The 19,221-nt window shown below is 46.3% G+C and overlaps 1 protein-coding gene across 1 annotated transcript in view; it reads right to left on the bottom strand.

Moving 5' to 3' along the window:
• The window catches only part of SCFD2 (sec1 family domain containing 2), a 329,771-nt gene that overhangs the window by 35,108 nt on the left and 275,442 nt on the right, over positions 1-19,221 (bottom strand). The window contains exon 6 of the mRNA XM_059671312.1: positions 6,297-6,442. Coding sequence (XP_059527295.1) covers positions 6,297-6,442 — 146 coding nt within the window. The remainder of the gene's footprint in view (positions 1-6,296; positions 6,443-19,221) is intronic.

Here is a 19,221-nt window from a genome sequence, read left to right as displayed (position 1 = left end):
GTTGCATGTTGTAGGCAAAGTACTACTAAACCCTTTTCCCTTCTGCATAAGAATTTGACCTTTGGTTAACTTTTTAGCTGTTTCCCTGGAAACCTGATAAGGGAAGAATGTCAAACTCTAGCCAGGCAAGATTGCTTATGATAAAAGTGACCCCTGCTTGGTTAACTGCATTAGACTCGGGGGGGACTATAAATACTGGATAGAAGGCCAGGCCTTGGGGCTTCTCTGAGTCCAATGACTCTTACACGACTGGCATAACTGGGCACATCCCTTGGAGGGACGCTGGAAGCTACACTGTGCAGTTGTTCCAGAGAAATTGGCTCCTATGGGAGACGGGAACTGCCCCCCCCCGCCACCACCACCATGTGAGTCTAGTTCCCGCACTCCTGAGCTGTCACCTCGGGACCAAACTGAGTAGGGGACTAACTACTCCAGGGAAGGAAAATGCCCACTGCTTCCCAGTGGCGAGCTGTGTTCCTGCCTTGGGCAGACTGGTGTCAAGTGGGGGCTATGACCACAGAGCCGACTTACCCGCCAGGCACACAACACAGAGCCTGCGTAGGACCTGGGAGACTTTTAGGGACCCATAAAAATGCAGTAATTTCTTTTAAAATTAGGAGAAAAAAAATACCTTTTAGGTCAAAGAAAATGTTTTGATATATACTATTTATATATTTGTCTCTACACCAATACAATGGCATAATAAAATTTTTGGTATTTTTTTATTTTTATAGAGGAAGGGGGCCACAAACTCAAAGCTGCTTAGGGCCATGAAAATCATAATATCACCTTGTATGAGAGTGTCCTGAGGCTGCCTGAGGTTTGTTAGAGCCCACAAAGACCCCCGATGGGTATTACATATGAAATAATTACAGTTACAAAAAGTGATCTTACACCAGAAACTCTTCTTCTTTAAATGGCCAGTATCTCTTCTAGAACAAATTGGGCTTTTAAAAATGCCCTATTTAATTAAATTATGAAAAATACAATATTTATATCTATGCCCATGGTTTTTCTTTTGTGACGGAGATAATGTGTGATTAGGTCTAGAAGACTTTTATTGATTTGATTCTTGCTCTCGAAGAAAAGTATTGACATAGCAGGAGTTTCTGCCAGTATACACGTCAGAGTTAATTTTGAGAAACTAGTTTAACTACAGTATCTTCTTGAATTTGGTGCACATTAAAGACGGCCCAGGATTAGTTTCCAAGAAAACCTGAGTTGTTGCCACAGCCACATCCCATTGGTCAGGGCTGCTGACCTCGCTTTGCCGGTTGGTGGTGGTGCAGCGAGGGACTCAGTCCTGCTCCTGCAGATGCTTCTGCCATTTCTGCCAAATTGACTCTCACCAACCAACTCCTCAGGGAAACGTGTAGACACAATATTCATTCTGTTTCAATCCAAGACTGTTCAAAAAACATCTGTTCAAAACTGCTCTGGCTTTGACGATTCCATGGTTTATTTATTTTTAAATAATACTATACTAAGATATTTTCTCCTTTCATCTTCTTAAAGAAAATGGTTTGCTCATCCATTCATCATCCATCCATCCATCCATCCATCCTTTCATTCATCATCCTTCAAAGTAGAAGCAGATTATGCACTTACAATTTTTTTGAGTGTAGTCCCTTCCATTTCAATTTGAGGACACCGCAGCCCAGAGCTATTAACTAGGGCGCATGAGTTCACAGAGGCATTTAGAAGCAGCAAAGGACAGCCAGTTCCCCAGACCCCAGTTTAGTCCTGGCTCATGCTGATTCTTCCAGAGAGAACGCTGGCAGGTCTGGGTGAGGTGGGTAGAGTCAGGAGGAAGGACAGAGTGCAGCACTTGGAAAAGAGCACCTGGTGGCCAGGGCAGGGGTGTGACCGAGACGGGCCGACAGACTGTGCGGAGAGCCACATTCACCAGGCACAGGATGAAACAAGCCTCCTTGGGCACGGCTGCTTCGCGATGCCCTTGTTCAACATGCCAGAGGCACAGAAGACGGTACGCATCTGTGGAAAGTTTTCTCCGACACAGCACAGCACTGCGAAACCTCTGCCAAAGCAAGTCGTGCGAGAGCCTTATGGCATTTCTTTCCGAAAGGACTCGCCAGCTCCTGGCCCTGAGACGTGTCTGCTACCCTCCTGCTGCCGCTGCTGAGGAACTCAGCACATGGAGCACTGGCACTGGGGAGGAGGCGGAACCTCCCGCTACACTGGAACAGTTGAAACGAAATGCATAAGACTCGCTGCACAAGCAAAACTGGGGCTTAGGTTTCTAGTCAACAGTGTCTGTGAACAAACAGGACCTTTTCAGTCACACTGGTGTCAGCAATGAACCCTTACCACACACAGCAGCCAGCAGGACAGTAGGCTTGAGGGACACACTTTCTGTGTAGCCCATCTCCGTAGCAAAGGAAAAGACGAAATGCCACATAAGAGGACAAAGAGAAGGCCTATCCTGTCCTTTACAGCGAACGCTTACATAGCGCTGTCTACTGGTATGTGTCGGCTCCTGTCCCGAGAGCTTTACATGAATGAACTCACCTAATCCTTAGAGCATCTGTATAGGGAGCGACTGTTACTAGCTCCTTCCCGCAGAGGAGGAGCCGGGCACAGAGAGGGGCAGTAACTTGCCTAAGGTCACAGAGCTAGTAGGGGGCAAAGGTGGGCTATGGATCCAAAAGCTCAGGGTCTCAGACTGTTCTGTTAACCTCTGTGCTAACCTCCCTCTCACTAGCCATGGAGAACGTAATAAGTACCATCCATGCTGGATCAGACCCACCCACTGGCCCACTGGGTGGCAAGCATTGAGCGCGGCTCTGCAGACAGGGTGGAGAGCAAGCACCGTGCTGCCTCCAGCTTTGGTGGTGTGCTCCTCCAGGCAGGCGCTTCCATGGCAGCCTCTTGGTCCCCTCACCCACTCTCCAGACTGCGCCAGAGGAGGGCCAGGTCTGTGCTGATGTTCAGGACTCGTTTCTGGAAGCCCAGAGATCTTATGTACTTAATTCTTTGTATGAAATCAGTCTCCTTAAAACAACGAAAGGGATGTCTGCTTTCTGTATCTGAGCTGTGACTGACACTTTTTCCTAAAGGGCTAAAGGACGAAGTTAAACCAGAGGTTCCTCTAGTGTAAACAAAAGAAACAGGAGTGTCTGAGAGGCAGCTTGTGCAGGCTGCCCTGGGAGGGAGGGGCTGGCAGGGGCCTGGAGATCCAGGGAGAGCCCAGATCTGCAGTGCTGCTCAGAGCTGGACCGGAACCCAGGGCCAGACCAGGCCTAGAGCTCTCCCAGGTATTTCGGGGATGGCTGGACATCTCAACTATCTAGACAGAAAGCACACATTTTTCCTGGAGCCATAGGACTGAGGACCAGACTGGGAGGAGAAATGGACAGAAAGTTGCCCGGCCAAGATCTGTCTTTAAAACTAGACACAACTGGACTCTGATTCTGGTCTGAACATTTGTCCTTTTCTAATTACATGCACTTTGTGGCCCATCAAATCCGCTGATATGTAACAAAGATATGTGCATTGCATACAAGATGCACCCAACAAATATTTATCATGCATCTATTATGTGCAAGATACCACTCTAGTCACTAAGGGTATGGCAGTGAACAACCAGATCAAAATATGTCTGTGAGTTAAAGCTTCTTTAAATCTGAAAAATATTAAAAAACAAAAATAGGTAAAATTTGCCCATAATCACATCAAAATAGTTTTCTCTAGATATGTAAATACAAAGTAAGAAGTCATAGGCCCTCCTTGTCCATCCAACCCTTCCCATGCCTCACAAAGTACCCATTATAAATCTTTCCAAAAAATTTAAAGACTGACTAAATACACATACCCATATACTTTTTATCATTATTTTTTTAACCAAAATAGAATGGTGCTTTATGGAATGATCTACAACATGTATTTTTTTCACTTAATAGATCATGAACCTCTGTTTTAGTTAGAATTTTCTGAGAAGCAGAGCCTGAGACATGGGTTCAAATATAGTCTCTGCTCAGACACTTAGATCCATCCCATTCATTTTCATGGTTGCACAGCATTCCACTGTCTCTACATCATTATTTATTTAATCCCCTTGAGGTATACACACACATATTGGCCCCCCACCACCACCCCACCCTCCGTACTTTGTCCCCATGCTCCATTCACCGGGGAAAACTCATTTTCCAGGGCTCTGAGGTCTGGAGAAATGAGAGTGTTGGCAGCAGGGAGATGAAGTCTAGGAAGCTTATCATTGTCCTTACCGTGCCCCGGATTTATAGCGAATGCATAATTATGTGAAATTGGCCAAATCAGTCACCATGATGATCGTAACAGTGAAAAGACCTCATTAATTTAGTGGTTTGTTTTCCCTTTTGCCAACTATAGTAGCTACTTACATCTTCACATTCTTTGGTCTAAATTTCATCATATTTCACCAGTTTTATCATGTCTTGTAGAACTAGTCTATACCACAGTATTTAAGATTGCTATTTTTAAAATATATTTTTATTGATTTCAGAGAGGAAGGAAGAGGGAGAGAGAGATAGAAACATCCATAGTGAAAGAGAATCATGGATTGGCTGCCTCCTGCAAGTCCCCCACTGGGGATCGAGCCCACAACCTGGGCATGTGCCCTTGACTGGAATCGAACCTGGGACCTTTCAGTTCACAGGCCGACACTCTACCCACTGAACCAAACTGGCTAGGGCAAGGTTGCTATTTCTTAATAGCAAAATGGCATACAATTAATTATCTGAGTGACTGCACCTATATTTGTGGAAGAGATGTTTTAGATCACTGAATGAAGGATGGGAACTTGGGTTTCTAAGTTGAGTGCCAGTATCTAAGGTCTTTTATATCTTCATGGGTGATTTCAGATGCCCGTCAGCACCATCAATCAATATTTCTATAGCCTCCCTGAGAACCACAGTACAGTAAGGGAGGAGATTTCGTGTTGGCGGCAAAGTCCTGGCATCTGGCCCTGGTCACCTGTGTGCCTGTGGCAGGTCCCTTGGCCTTCCTAGATCGGGATAATGATATGTCTCTGGCTTACTTGTCGTGAGGCTGAAAGGAAACACGGAAGGCAGGAGTGCTCTTTAAGTGTCAGCTGCTCTGTGAACATATGGGGGAGGAGTGTGGGTTTTGCTAGGCTGCAGTGGGTAACCTTTGCTCTCGAGTACATGCCTGCCTTATAGCCAGCATCCTGAAGTTGTCAGTCTTCACTAACAAAACATTTAACTCTTAGCAAATAAAGTGGGTTTCAGTGAAGATTTCGTGGGAGATGGAGGAGAAGGTTCCTTCACACACACAAGCAAAGCTCAGTGACCTGTTCCATCAGAGACGCCTGCTCTTCCTTGAAAGCTCATTGTGGCCACCAGGAGCCTGGCTTCTGTCTCCTTCCTTATCCAACAGAGATGGCATCACCCTCAGGGCTCCTGTCTTCCTCCACTCCCGAAGCTTCCCTTTGGCTCTTTCTATGGCTCCTCCCTGCTGGGTTTTTACAGAGCAATTACTCCTTTATTCATGGATTCCTTACCATCTTCCTACTCACCAAACACTGCCCCCTTTCCTTAGAGAGCAGTGGGGGACTTTCAAGTAACAAATGCTTTTGCTATCACCAACTTTTTTTTCATTGCCATAATACTATTAGATAGTTTTATTATTCTAATTGTTCGGAATGTTTATGGGACTGCTGAGATCCAGAAACTTGGGAACCACCAAAGGCCAGCCCCTCATCTGGCATCTGTAGTAAGGGAAGGGACTTGCCTAAGGTTACAGATGAAGGCTGTGACAGCAACTGTCCCAACCCAGCAACTGTCCCAACTCAGTGCTCACATCACTACATCAAGCCTGCTGTACAAATGCATCGGGATGGTTTTTTGTTTGTTTTTTAAAGGACATCAGGCTTGACATTGCCTGTGTATTTATTTTTTTTAAATGTTTTATTAATTTTAGAGAGAGGAAGGAGTGGGAGAGAGAGGTAGAAACATCAATGATGACAATCATTGATCAGCTGCCTCCTGCATGCCCCCTACTGGGGATCGAGCCCACAACCCTGGCATGTGCCCTGACTGGGAACTGAACCGTGACCTCCTGGTTCATAGGTCGACGCTTAACCATGGAGCCACACCTGCCAGGCTTGGAATGCATTTAGATTCAGGGGAACCCAGAACTCTGAACGGGAAAGGGACTTGGAGTTCATCTAGAACAAATCCCTCATTTTAGAGAGGTTAACATGGAAATTTTTCTTATACTCTCTGAATCCTAAAAATGCCACACAGATTACATGGTTACTTTATAACATATGTACTTGCCTGGTGGGTATGGTTTCCAGGAACATATACAGACTTGAACTGCTTCATGAGGCTCCGAGCCCCGGCAATATCCCGGAGTGACGTGAAGAGGGCATCCACGGCAGTTTTGGCTTGGTGGAATGTCAGGTTAACTGAAGAGTCGCAGCCTGAAAGAACACAGAGACATTTTCTTGGGTGAACAAATATTTAAATTAAGTTTTAGTCACGGCAGCTTGAGCCCCATGTAACACAATTGGTGTGTTTTTTAAGCCCCATTTTCCCCCAGCGGTTCACTCAGTGGGTTGCTTCAATCACCCACGAGCAATGAAACGTTGAGTATAAATGCCTTTGACAGAAGCAGAACTCAGAAGTGCCTGGGACCGCAGCCGCTGGCTTCAAGCCCCAGACTGCAGACGTTTCACAGAGAGAAAGCTCCCCAGGGCCTACCGTCCTCAGAACACAGTCTGGGAAAACTGGAGGAGACATGGGAAAATACAAGAGTGCTGTGATGAACCTCTCTCGCCTGAACGTCACCAACCGTTTCCATAAAACAGGACAGCAAGACTGAGAAAGATGACAGAGTTCTCTGATAACAGAGCATGCTGGGATGGGCATCTTTCTCCTGTGCTAACAAAAACAGATGGCGTATTTCAAACGGCAGCCATTCAAAGTCAATACAACCTATAGGGGTCCTAATAAAAAGACCCTGCTCAGCAACGATTCTATTTCTTTTAGAAACTTCTAATAGATGAATGCATTCTCTATCTTGTTAGAAGCCCATGCAGGAGAGGACGATTGTGGGTAAGTCAGAAGTTAAAAAAAAATAGAGGAAGATTCGAGGTGGGCATGTTTGACTCTCTTACTAGTAAATACCGCATTAACTCATTAATCCTCACATCGCTCATATGAGAAAGGAGCTGTTATCTCCCCCAGTGTAGGGATGAGGGTCAAGGAGCGCTCCTGTCAGCAGGCACTGCCAATGCTCTGCCTGTGCCCGCTCAGTCACACTAGACATCACCTGTAGGTTTGGGGAACTGTTCTCATGCACCCTGACTGCTTCTTACCTCAAGTAGCTGATGTCTTTCTCTCTGTTTCTCTGTCTCTTCCTCTCTCTCTGTCTCTTTGTTTTTGTGTCTTCCTTCCTGTCTGAGGGCTTTCTCCAATTGTGAGAGCATGTTTGGCCTCTCTGTGGAGCAGGCTGGGGAGTCAGCACTCATAGGAACAGCCCAGCTTGCTCATCCCATGGGAGAGCAATTCTGCATTGTGGTCTCCACAGCTTTGCCAGGGGGTCCCAGCAGGACTGAGTCCCAGTTGCCCACAACTGCCACTCGCTCATTAAGGCCCCCGTTTTGGCTTTCCCTCCTTCCCTGTCTCGCTTCCCTGCTTCCTGACTGCTTCCTGGGATGCTTTTCCAAATGCAGTACTTGCACCCATCCCTGTCTCAGGGCCCCAGAGCTTCTGCAGCCACTTGAACACAGCAGCATGGATCCAAAGCCTGTATTCCTGGGTCTTTTGGGGGAACAATTTTATTGAGATAGTACTCACATACAATACTATTAACCTGTTTAAAGTTTACAACTCAATAGCCATAAGTATATTCACATAGTTGTATAGTTGTACAATCATCATCATCACAATCAATATTAGACCATCTTTATCACTCCAATAAGAAACTCCATGCCCATTTCCCCGTACCCCCGTTCATGCTTTCTCTCTCATGGATTTACCTACCTCGGACATTTCATATACATGGAAGCATAAAACATGATCTATTGTGACGGCTTCTTTCACCTAGCATAGTATTTTGGGGGTTCATCCTAGTTGTAGCATTTATTGGTACTTCATTGTGTTTTTTTATTGCTAATATTCATTGCATGGATATACCACATTTTAGATATCCATTTATCAGTTGATGGACATTTGGGATATTTTCACATTTTGGCTATTACGGATATGCTAGTTTTACATGTACAAGCTTTTGTGTGGACATACATTTTCAATTCTATTGGGTGTGTATCTAGTAGAAGAATCGCTGAATCATCGAGAAACTTGGCGTTTAGCCTTTGGGGGACCTGCCAGGCTGCTTCCCGAAGTGCCTGCCCCACTTTATATTCCCCCCAGCAGGCAAGAGAGTTCTGATTTCCTCGAGTCCTCAACAATGCTTCTTATCTGTCTTCAGGATTGTAGCTATCCCAATGGGTGTGAACTGAGGAGACACTGGTTGATTTTGATAAAGAGAGAAATCATTTTTAGGGAGTACAGCTAGATCCAAACAAGCTTAAACTAAAAAGGAGTGTTTGTAAAGTACATAGGAGCATCCATAGGAACCCAATGGGAGGAGGGTGTGAGTAGCTGAGCCTCTCCTTGTAATTACTGTGGACCACTGTATATAACTCTTACAGGGCGGGCATAATTAGGAACTGTTTTTACTCACATTTCTGACACCAAATGAATGTTTGTTCCTCCACACCCACTGATTCTCTAACTCTCCAGATACCAACTGAGGGCCTTACAATTCGGTTCAGTTCTGACACTGAACATGCGGCGTTAGTGCAGCCGCCTCAGTTTAAGCTCAGTCCCACAAGGCCTGGAAATTGTGAATTATACATTGAAATTAAGCAAAGCCTGCATGATTGCAAAGAGTTAGGTCACCTGTGGCATAGGCTGTTGGACAAAAATGTTTAGAGATTACTGGTAATGGACAAAATGAAACCAACACAAAAATAAGACTGCCAAAAAAATTGTTGGAAGGAAAATAAAAAGTCCTAAATTTGCCAATAAAGTAATACTTTCCCGAAAAAGTCAATTACCAACTGTAGGAGGGCAACTTCTGCCCAAGCCATCAACCCTTTCCAGTGTGCCTGGCATCCTTAAAGCAAGGGGTTCTCAGACACACACACACACACACACACACACACACACACACACACACACGTGCGTGCGCGGATAAGAGAGGACATGGCTTGTGCAAGATCACAGCCTTATCCCTAGCAAAGTCAGAGTTCAAAATGTCCCTTTGATCACAGACATGAGCTCCTCCATGCACACTGCCTCCCCCATTCAGAATCTCCTCTGTGAATGTAGCTGCGGTTAATAGCGAAGAGATGATGTGGACGGAAAAGCTATGGAAGGGGATGAAGTCTTTTCTATGAAAATAGTGATCGTTATAATCACTTACATTAGGCACTATTCTAAGAAGTTTATACATATTAGTTCATCTAGTCTCCTCAGAAACCCAGCAAGTTAGGAACCATTATTATTCCCATTTTGTGGATGGGGAAACTGAGCCAAAGAGAAGTTAAATAACACAGAGTCACCCAACTACTAAGTAGAAAAGCTAAGATTCAAACCCTCACAGTCTAACTTGAGTTGGTCCTGTTAACCAACTGCTTTCTTTCTGCGGTGCTAAGACCATATATAGAAGATCAATAGAACACTTAATTCACTCTAAAGATGGAAGAAATGCTTTCAAAATGGAGTGAGTGCCTTCCTTCTTGGGAAGACCTGGGCCTGTCCCGGCGGTGGACACTCACCGTGGGGTTGCAGCTGGACCCCAGGCTCGCCTTCTGAGCCACACAAGGCGTGAGGTCCCCTGGGCCTGCCTGGACACTCGCCTTTGGATCTCTGCTCCCAAAGGTGCTGTACTCTGTTACTTCCAATAAGCCCCTGACAGCCGGCCCCATTAAGCCAGCTTATGAGATAACAGTGTTTGGTAAGGGAGCTCTAAGTGTACAACTCCAGTCAATTCTCACTTAATCCACTGGTTACACAGAGAATAAACCAGAAGCTGACCCTAGACTTCAGCCAGGCATGGACTGTGTGCTTCAGGTGCCTACTTCTTGATAAGGGAGGCCCCCAATCCCTAGGGCACCCCTGTGTTCTTGTAAAATAGGGATGACTCATGCCCCTGCGATTTCTTTTTCTGCAGGGCTCAGGGATCTCCTGGGCAGGGGTCCAGTTACTCCTCCGAGCAACAGAATTTGGCTCCTGTGTCGGTGCCTGCCCTTCTCCCTTCCCTCTCACCCGTCTCCGCTTACTGAGGTCCCTTCGCTTCCGCGGAGTGAGAATAGTGGTTTCCATGGTTTTGTGCACTGCAGGGACCCACACTTTCAGCAACAATGAAGCTAAGACGGAGAGAAGGCTGAACAGCTAAATGATCCTCCTGGGATGGCTGAAATGAAGCTGGGATTCTTACTCGTCTGGTTCCGTAAGTTGGGTTGTAAGGAAAATAAAGCATCTCAGCTCAGGAGGCTGCTGTGTCCTGGGCCTTCGTCTGGATTGGAACTGAAGTAGCCATCATCTAAGTCAGTGGTTCACAACCTCTGGCCCTTTAAATACAGTTCCTCATGTTGTGACCCAACCATAAGATTATTTTCGTTGCTACTTCATAACTGTAATGTTGCTACTGTTATGAATCGTAATGTAAGTATCTGATATACAGGATGGTCTTAGGCGACCCCTATGAAAGGGTAGTCCGACCCCCAAAGGGGTTGCAACCCATAGGTTGAGATCCGCTGATAAGGCCTTCCAACACACATGCACACACACACATGCATGCACACACACATGCATGCACACACACACACACACAAAGTACACACACAGCGCGCACAAAGGGGCAGGACCAACATAAAGCATGCCACTTCTATGGCTGACTAAACTGAGGGCATGACTAAAATAGGATTTGAAATGTGTTCTTCTCATAGCTCTGAAGGTCCCTCCCATCTAACTGATAAGAACTAGGACCCAAAAATGTTTGAGCCTGGTCAGAGGTCCTTCTGTCATCTGGACCCAAGTTACCCAAGGCTGGCCTCCTCATCCTTGGACTGGCCCGAGGTTGAAGACACCAGGCCCATTTTCCAGTTTGCATGCTGCCTTCCTGCCTTTCAGGAACCCCCTGGTGGCAGGGCCCCACCTCCAGGGGCTCCTGGGGCAGTGAGAGAAAAGGTCAGCCTGGGAGTGGGACTCGGCCAGAAAGGGCAGAGCACCAGGAGGTCATGACCTCCCTCATCCATCCAGCTGTCTGACATCGCCTTTTCTCTCTTTTCAAACCATTGTTTCAAAGACAGAGTCTTTTCTCATGGTTCTCCATAAATTCTTGGTAAATAAAAACATACGCACAAACAAAATAAAACAAACAAATAAACCCCAGCAAGTGTCGTCCCCTCGGAGAGCCTGGAGGGAGGTTGACTGCATAAGCCACTCCTGAGTAGGCAGCGCTGGTCAGTGGTAAGTAAAGCTACAGTAGAAGCCCTCTTTGTCAAACATGCTGGGGGCCATTTAAAGATGGGGCTCATGAGCATCGATCTCCCACACACATAGATGTGTAGAAATAAAACATTTTATTTAAAATTAAAACATAAATGTCCATTTTTTCACTAATCTTTTGAGGAAAGGCCACAGTCTTTTCTTTGAGTATTGCTTGTTGGTAAGAGTTTTGTCTTTTTTAAAAAATAAAACCATTATGTACCATGCAGAATTTCTAATTTCAGTTCATCGAAAGCAGGACACGATGTTAAAGACACCTGTAGCACAATCTGAGAGCAGAATTATTTTAGATGTAACATTGTTTTTCCTACAACCTTTTACAATTGCCTTCTCACACCTAATTCAAAAGCACTTTTAAAATGCTTTACTGAGTCTTTCAAAAGCTTTCAACTTGGTTCTCACTGAGACAGTTTTCTTTTTGAATTCATATTTAATCGGTGTGTAAGAACATTTAATTATGGTTTAAACTTAATAACAAGTATAACTGTCATACACTGGTTTGGAAACAAACCCAAAAGTCTTGGGAATCATACAACTCAGCCTGAGAGGGCAGATGTGCCTGGGCACATGGAGGCTGCCCTAGAGCCATGAGGGGTCAGAGTTTCTGTGTTAGTCATTCTGCTTCATAGAGAGATTGTGCCTGGCCAGTGTGGCTCAATGGTTGAGCAGGGACCTATGAACCAGGAGGTTACAGTTCGATTTCTGGTCGGGGCACATGTCCGAGCTGTGGGCTTGATCCCCAGTGTGGGGCATGCAGGAGGCAGCTACTTGATGATTCTCTCTCACCATTAACGTTTCTATCTCTCTCCCTCTCCCTCCTATCTGAAATCAATAAAAAAATATTTAAAAATCTACTCATAGAGGATTGTAAAATGTCAGTTACTCTGGTAAGTGGCTCATGTAGAGGCTGGTTGAAAACATATAATACATAACTATAATTATAATATTATATGTAAATAAATATACATATAAGAGGTCTCATATTTATACTACACAGGCAATTTGTATCTGTGTCAGCAATCTAATGTTTAATGACCTAGTGTGACTTTTTTAAAGATCATTTTTACTTTCAATTATAGTTGACACACCATACAAAGTTATTAGAGTACTAGAGGCCCAGTGCATGAAATTTGTGCACTGGTAGGGTCCCTAGCAGTTGCCGGCTGCCAGCTGGGGCCTCCCTCCCTTCCTTCCCCTGGCCGGCCCCGCCCCCTGGTCAAACTCCCGGACAACTCCTGGCCGAGGGGACAATTTGCATGCTATGCTGTTATTATAATATATAGGATTACTGACTATATTCCCCATGCTGCGCTTTACCTCCCCATGGCTGCTCTGTAGTGTGACGTTTACGTCCCTCTAATCTAAAAGAATCAGATCTCAGAGTTCGGACTGCAGGTTTACAGGGCTCATGTTCCCGGTCATTGCAGAGCCCTGATCTACACCTCATGGTAGGGGCCCTCAGCAGGTGTGGAGGCAATGACATGGGCTTGGATGAGGGTGTGAGCGAAGCCGGCCCAACAGATAAAATCAGAGTCAGAGACATCCAGGTGATGCCGCAAAGGCCCCGAGATGGCCCACAAAGCCTGACCACATCCTGCAGTCCCTCCCAAAGTCTCCGTCAGGCTCCCCGCACACACAGATCCTTGCTTCACTGCCTCCTGCTCAGTGTCTCAAAATGTCCTAGCCTATGGCCTACAGTCGCTGCTCAAATGACCAGGAGGGAAGCAGAGGCAAGGTGGCAATCAGCTCAGCAGGCAGGGGCTCTCCTTGGTTCATTGCCAACCCCCAGCCCAGGCCCTGGCTCACAGGAGGCACCCACTAAATAACCCTTAAACCAGTGAGTAGGGAAGACAGAGGGGTGACAGGGAAAAGGGTTGAGTCAGACCAGAATGCTGCAAAGCAATAGCACTGCTTCTCGCGGAGCTGATAAACTACCTCTGCAGGAAATTTCAAACAAAGAGCTCCCAGATGGCGCTGAGCCGTTGCAGCCACATGCTAAGCGGGTCACCTCCCCAAAGGCTTCTTAAGAAGCGCAACCTCGGTTGGCCGCATAAATTCTGTTTTTTCTTTAACAAGCAAAACGAAACTCTACATGGTTAAAGTATGCATGGATATGAGGTAAAACTGTGTTAAACTTCAGTAAGTGATTACCTTTGGGTGGGGGTGGGTGGGAAAGCCACCCTTTGAGATAGGTTCATGGGTGTTTATGATGTAATTAGAGGCCCGGTGCACGAAATTCGTGCTCGGGTAGAGTTCCTAGTCCTGGCCGGTGATCAGGGCCGATTGGGGCCTTCCAGCTGCCGGCCAGCTGCCATCCGGGGTCTTCCTTCGTTCCACACCACCCCCTGGTGGTTAGTGCACGTCATAGCGAGCAATTGAACTCCAGGTCTCCCAGCCGAACTCCAGATACATATATGTAATGCTTTATAACACATATGTATAATATAATCTTTTAAATGTATCATCATTTTAAAAAATGTAACAAAGCAGAAACCGGCCACACTCCTTGTTAAGCCTCCAGCAAATTCAGCTCCCTGAACCAGCTGAACCAAGGAAGGGCAACAGCTGAGATCTCTTATTATTAGGCAGGTTTGGGATGCGTGGTGGACTGGAAAGGCTTGTTCAGTCTCGAGAAAATGTCACTTCCCAGGATTGGAGCCCAAGCCCTGAGGCTTTTGTGAGAACATGCCGGGATGCCTGAAGGAAGGAAAGCTGTCAGGAACAGGCTTTGGAACTGGCGTGGTCAATGGCAGGGCGCAGGCCGCGCTGGCAGGGAGGCCCAGGGAGTGGGAGGCAGGACCAGGCAGTGCGAGGATCAGCCCCTTGAACCTGACCGTCTGCGCTGTTTCAGGAGATGCCGAGGCAGCAAAAAGGACAACACTGGATCATCGCGGGAGGAAACAGCCCATCAATTTCAAAACATTTCTCTCAAAGTGGCCTTTCTGATCACCCTGACTATACGAACATAGTTCCTTTATCTTAACCTTTTCTGTGGTTAAATAAGGGAGGCCTCGAGGACTTTGTTAAGCGTATGATGCTGTAGTATCACGTTAAATAATACGATTTTATATGTTGGTTATTAAAGCAACCTAAATCACCTTAGACAAGGAGAGCTGGAAGTTCAGCATTCTAAACAACTGAAATACCATGTCTGAGGCTATTTCTTTTAAAAGGTAGGCATCCATTTTTTGATCAGTTATACAATCTCCTATTATGGGGCTACCACCAGGGGACAATCAGATCTCTCTCCTATCCTTTCAACTTTGGGTCCCCCTTTTCAGGAATGAGACGGGCCACAGGTGGGGGGACTGCCCACACAACCACTTATGCCAGCGGTCATGCTCACAAACTTTCCCATTCTCCTGCCCGAGGAGGTGGCACACAGCTCCTGGCCATAATCACAGACAAGCTCCCAACGGCAGCATGGCCTGCTACGAGCACTTCTTAACAGGCTGACTGTCTTTATTCTGTTGAATTAATTCTACTAAATTACAAATTTGCTATTTGTACTACGGTCTCCTTTCAAAGTGTGTTGACATTGCTGGTGGTTCTGAATAGCGTGGCATGGTTTGCTGGACGACATCTCGGAGCTGACTGGAGAGATTACCTGCATCTGGTTGTTTGCAAAAGCTGTCAGGTGGCAGAGCCCCTGGGAGCCACGCTGTTCCTCCTAGGACGCTGTGACGAATTCTCCATTTGATCTCATTTTCCGAGCGAGGGGAGAAGAAGCCTGTGTTATATGGTGGAAAGGCATCACCAACCATGGCCACGAGTTAAGCTCAGTTGGCAGATTTTACATGAATACTTGCTTGCTTCTTGCTTGTTCTTTTTGGGGTGCTACGAAAGCTGAAGCAGCAACAAAGATAAAAACACACAGAATGGATGTGAACGTATGGTGGGAAAACCTGATCTGCTTACACTATTTTTCTTTACCTTGCACAATCACTGTCATCATTTGAATTTAGCAGTTTCAGAACCAATGAGCCAGTCTGGCATTTCAGAGAGATGGAAACCAAGCCCAGATGCCCCTTCCACAGAGAGCCCTTCCAAGACCTGCTGGAGGCTGATTCCTGTCCTCTGGGAAGGGTGCCTGATGGGCCAGCACCTGCAACCAGCCCTGGACCTCCCTATGTCCAGTGCAGAGATGCAGGGAGGGGCGGTTCTCCCTGATGCAGCTGCAGCAGAGGCCCTGGGCCACTCCCCCCCGCCCCCCGAAGAACACCTGGAAGGCTTCCTGGAGGTGCCAGCAAGGAAGGAAGCTGAGAAGGACCACATCAAGACGCAGGACTTCTGCTCCTGTCTGAATCTCAGTCCAGGTCTTGTTGCTGGTTTTAAAAACAGTACCGTAGGGCTTTTAAGAGATAAGGCTGTACTTTGAGACATGCCAAGAAAATTGAGTGTGGGAATAACAGGTGTCATTTCTGGCCGTGATGTGTCACTGGGAAGTGCTTTTTTATCCAAGTAACAATGAAGACATCACTCAAGGTTTGGCTTGTCTGCTAATTGCACAAACCTGTGCTGCAGCTAATTGTCCACTTGTAGAAAAGGATGAAATCAAAGGCCCAGTCATAGCACATTCCATGTTACTGCCCGGCCCTCCTCTGCCTCTTGTTCTCACTCTAAGAGGAGCTTTTAAAGAGTCTAACCGTCTTTTCCTTTATGCTTCTTGATCCCCAGCTGCAGTGAACTTGCTATCATGAGATTTCTAAGTATGGAGGGATAGTCTTGTCTTTTCATTTTCATTTTGAGAAAGGCTCAGTGGCTAATAATATGGAATTGTTTTCTGATCTATTGGAGAAAAAGGAAGAACAAAAGGGAAGCTTATTGGCCTAAAGTTCCTTTCATCCCCTTTGTTTCTTAAGAGAACAGAAGAGCAAATGGAGTTCATGTTTCTTCCAGTAGCAGACAGATCAAATGAGAGCCCCCTTTCCCCACCCCCAACACTCACAGAGATCGCCCTCTGCCTCCGTGTACGGTTCCACTGCACCTGTTGTTGTAAATCTCCATTGAACCGAGCCAGCCTCGCTACGCCTGAAATATAAGCTCCCGCTCAGTGGGGCTTCTTATCTACCACTTTTCTGTATTTTCCTTTGGAGGCAGCGTGGATTAGTGTGTGGGTGAGCCATGCCTGATTCAGAGATGGGATGAGGTCCAGCGAGGGCTGCCAGTGGGCCCATAGCATGGGGGAGAAGGGTGAAAATGCACCCCTCCCCTCATCTCCCTCGCTTCTTTTCGAGGCAAGGAAGGGCCTTGAGAATGGACCCCGCCGACCAAGGCAGGGGACCAGGAAAGCTTGCAGGGGGATGCCTTCTTCCTGCAGCTCGGGGTCTGGAAGGGGCAGGACAGAAGGCAGCTGGTCTCTCTGCACCTTGACCCCGAGGATGGGGCCAGCTTCCTGCTGGGGTGGAAACAGCCGCCACCTGCAGCCTCCTAGGAGCTTACCTGCCCCAACCCCAATCCAGTCTTACGCTCCCATCTCCTTCAACCTTTGATGGAGGCAGGTACAGGGCGGTTTAAACTGTCAATAGAAAGGAATTATCACAAAGTGTTCAGGTTTCTAGGCTTTCAAGTGCTCTGGGCAGGGGCACCTTAAGCCTGCAGCTGTTTTCACAGTTACTCCATGTCCACCATGTGTCCTGGAGGGTATGGAGGGCCTGGACTCAGAGCCCAACCTCTTCTCCCTGAAGAGTGTATGGGGAGGGGCTGAAGAACCGGTTAGCAACAGCCAGCTCATCATTCAGTCACTACATTTAACCCTGGAGCAAAGACAGAGCTTCTTGTTTCGCTGAGAGGGCACGGGAGCTGAGAGTGACTGTAGAAATCCAAACTCCAGGGTGGTTAGGGTTTCTTTCAGGTCTCCACCAGGGGAAGAAAAACAATCAACCCAGATCGCCCGGGTTGGTAACTGGAGTTCTCTCTTCACACACCAGCCAACATCTGCCTTCATTTCTGCACCAAGAGCTTGCCTCCCTCCAGGTGAAAACATTGTGCAGTGAGCTCATAAAACGAGACAGTTCTCAGAATAGCAAGGGGTTTGGCACCTTATTTGGGACCAGGCACTCAGGAGGCGGCCAGGAAATTGAACATGTGGCTAGATTCAAGATGTGCAATTCTTCTGAAAACAAAAGGCAAAAACCAAACACCCCCGAAATCCATGGAGAACGCTGGCTGTGGGCCAGGGCTGTTTCCAGAGGCAGGCTATGGCTGTCTGGTCTGCTGGCTGTGAGAAGCCTCAGGGACTGATCTAAGCAGGAAACCTCTGAAGCAGCAACTCCTTGAAATGGCCCCTCCAGGGACCTCGGTAACGCCTCACACAATCACACACACACCAGCATGCACGGGGCTCTTGCCGTGTGCTCAGCGCCCTACATGCGCTATCTCAGTCCACTTTGCAGAATATGTATTAGGAAAGGGTTGAAGAAATGTGTAAGGGTATAGGTTCCAAGGGTGGTCACAGTTATATGGTTTATAACAGTGAAAAACTGGAATTAAATTAAACACCCATCAATATGAGGGCAAAAATTTATGTGTGACCTACTATTTATTGACAAAAGAAAATGCCTGTGCAAGACTGTTAAGCAACAAAAGTAGATTGAACAGTAGGTAGAATACACATGCTACGCAGTATACATGCCATTCTATATTTTATTTTATTATTTTTTAAAATGTATTTTTATTGATTTCAGAGAGGACGGGAGAGGGGGGGAGAGATAGAAACATCAATGATGAGAGAGAATCATTGACTAGCTGCCTCCTGCACACCCCCTACTTGGGATCGAGCCTGCAACCTGGGAATGTGCCCTTGACCAGAATCGAACCTGGGACCCTTCAGTCCGCAGGCTGATGCTCTATCCAGTAAGCCAATCCAGGTTGGGCCATGCCATTATATATTTTAGATACACACACACACACACACACACACAATATATATATATATATATATATATATATATATATATATATATATATATATATAAAACAAACTGTTAACAGTCATTATTCCTCTAGAATTTCATTGCCTAATTGAACTTTCTGCGATGATAGAATGTTCTATATCTGTGTGGTTCAATATGGTAGCCACTAGCTACATACAGCTATTGAAAACTCAAATGTGGCTAGTGTGACTGAGGAATCTCAGTTTTAAATTGCATTTAGTTTAATTACTAGTCATAAGTGCCTAATGTATTAGACAGTATAGCTCTGGAATGTAAGCCCAGTGAAGACCAAAATCTTTGTTTTAATTATTGATGTATTTGAACCTCCTAAAGTAGTGTTTGTGTCTGGCACATATAGGCGTGCTCAATAATCAGCTATTGAATGAAACAATACCTATCAAAGATTATGTCTGGAAGTATGAGAGACCACCTTCTACTTTATGTGCTTCTGTTTCACTTGATTTTTTTTTAAAGCACAAAATTTCAGTTTTAAATTAGCAAAACAGTAAAGATATTCCAGTTCTGAAAAGCTATACACATCAATCTCTTTTCTTTTTCATAGCCGCCCAAAGCACCACCCCCTTTGGCCGGTGGAGGGAAAGGCTGGCCCTGGCAGGGGGGTAATTTATTCCTGGCTACCTGGACTGACCTTCCCCAAATGAACACGACTGAGCGCCACCGTTCCACCTGCCTAACCTTGCCACCTTATCCCTCATTCATGGCAGAAATCAGACGCTCGGTTC

The sequence above is a fragment of the Myotis daubentonii genome, chromosome 1, assembly GCF_963259705.1.
Source record: "Myotis daubentonii chromosome 1, mMyoDau2.1, whole genome shotgun sequence".
Lineage (NCBI taxonomy): Eukaryota > Metazoa > Chordata > Mammalia > Chiroptera > Vespertilionidae > Myotis > Myotis daubentonii.
Note: the sequence above shows the minus strand (reverse complement) of the source record. Positions and strands in the feature narration are given on the sequence as shown.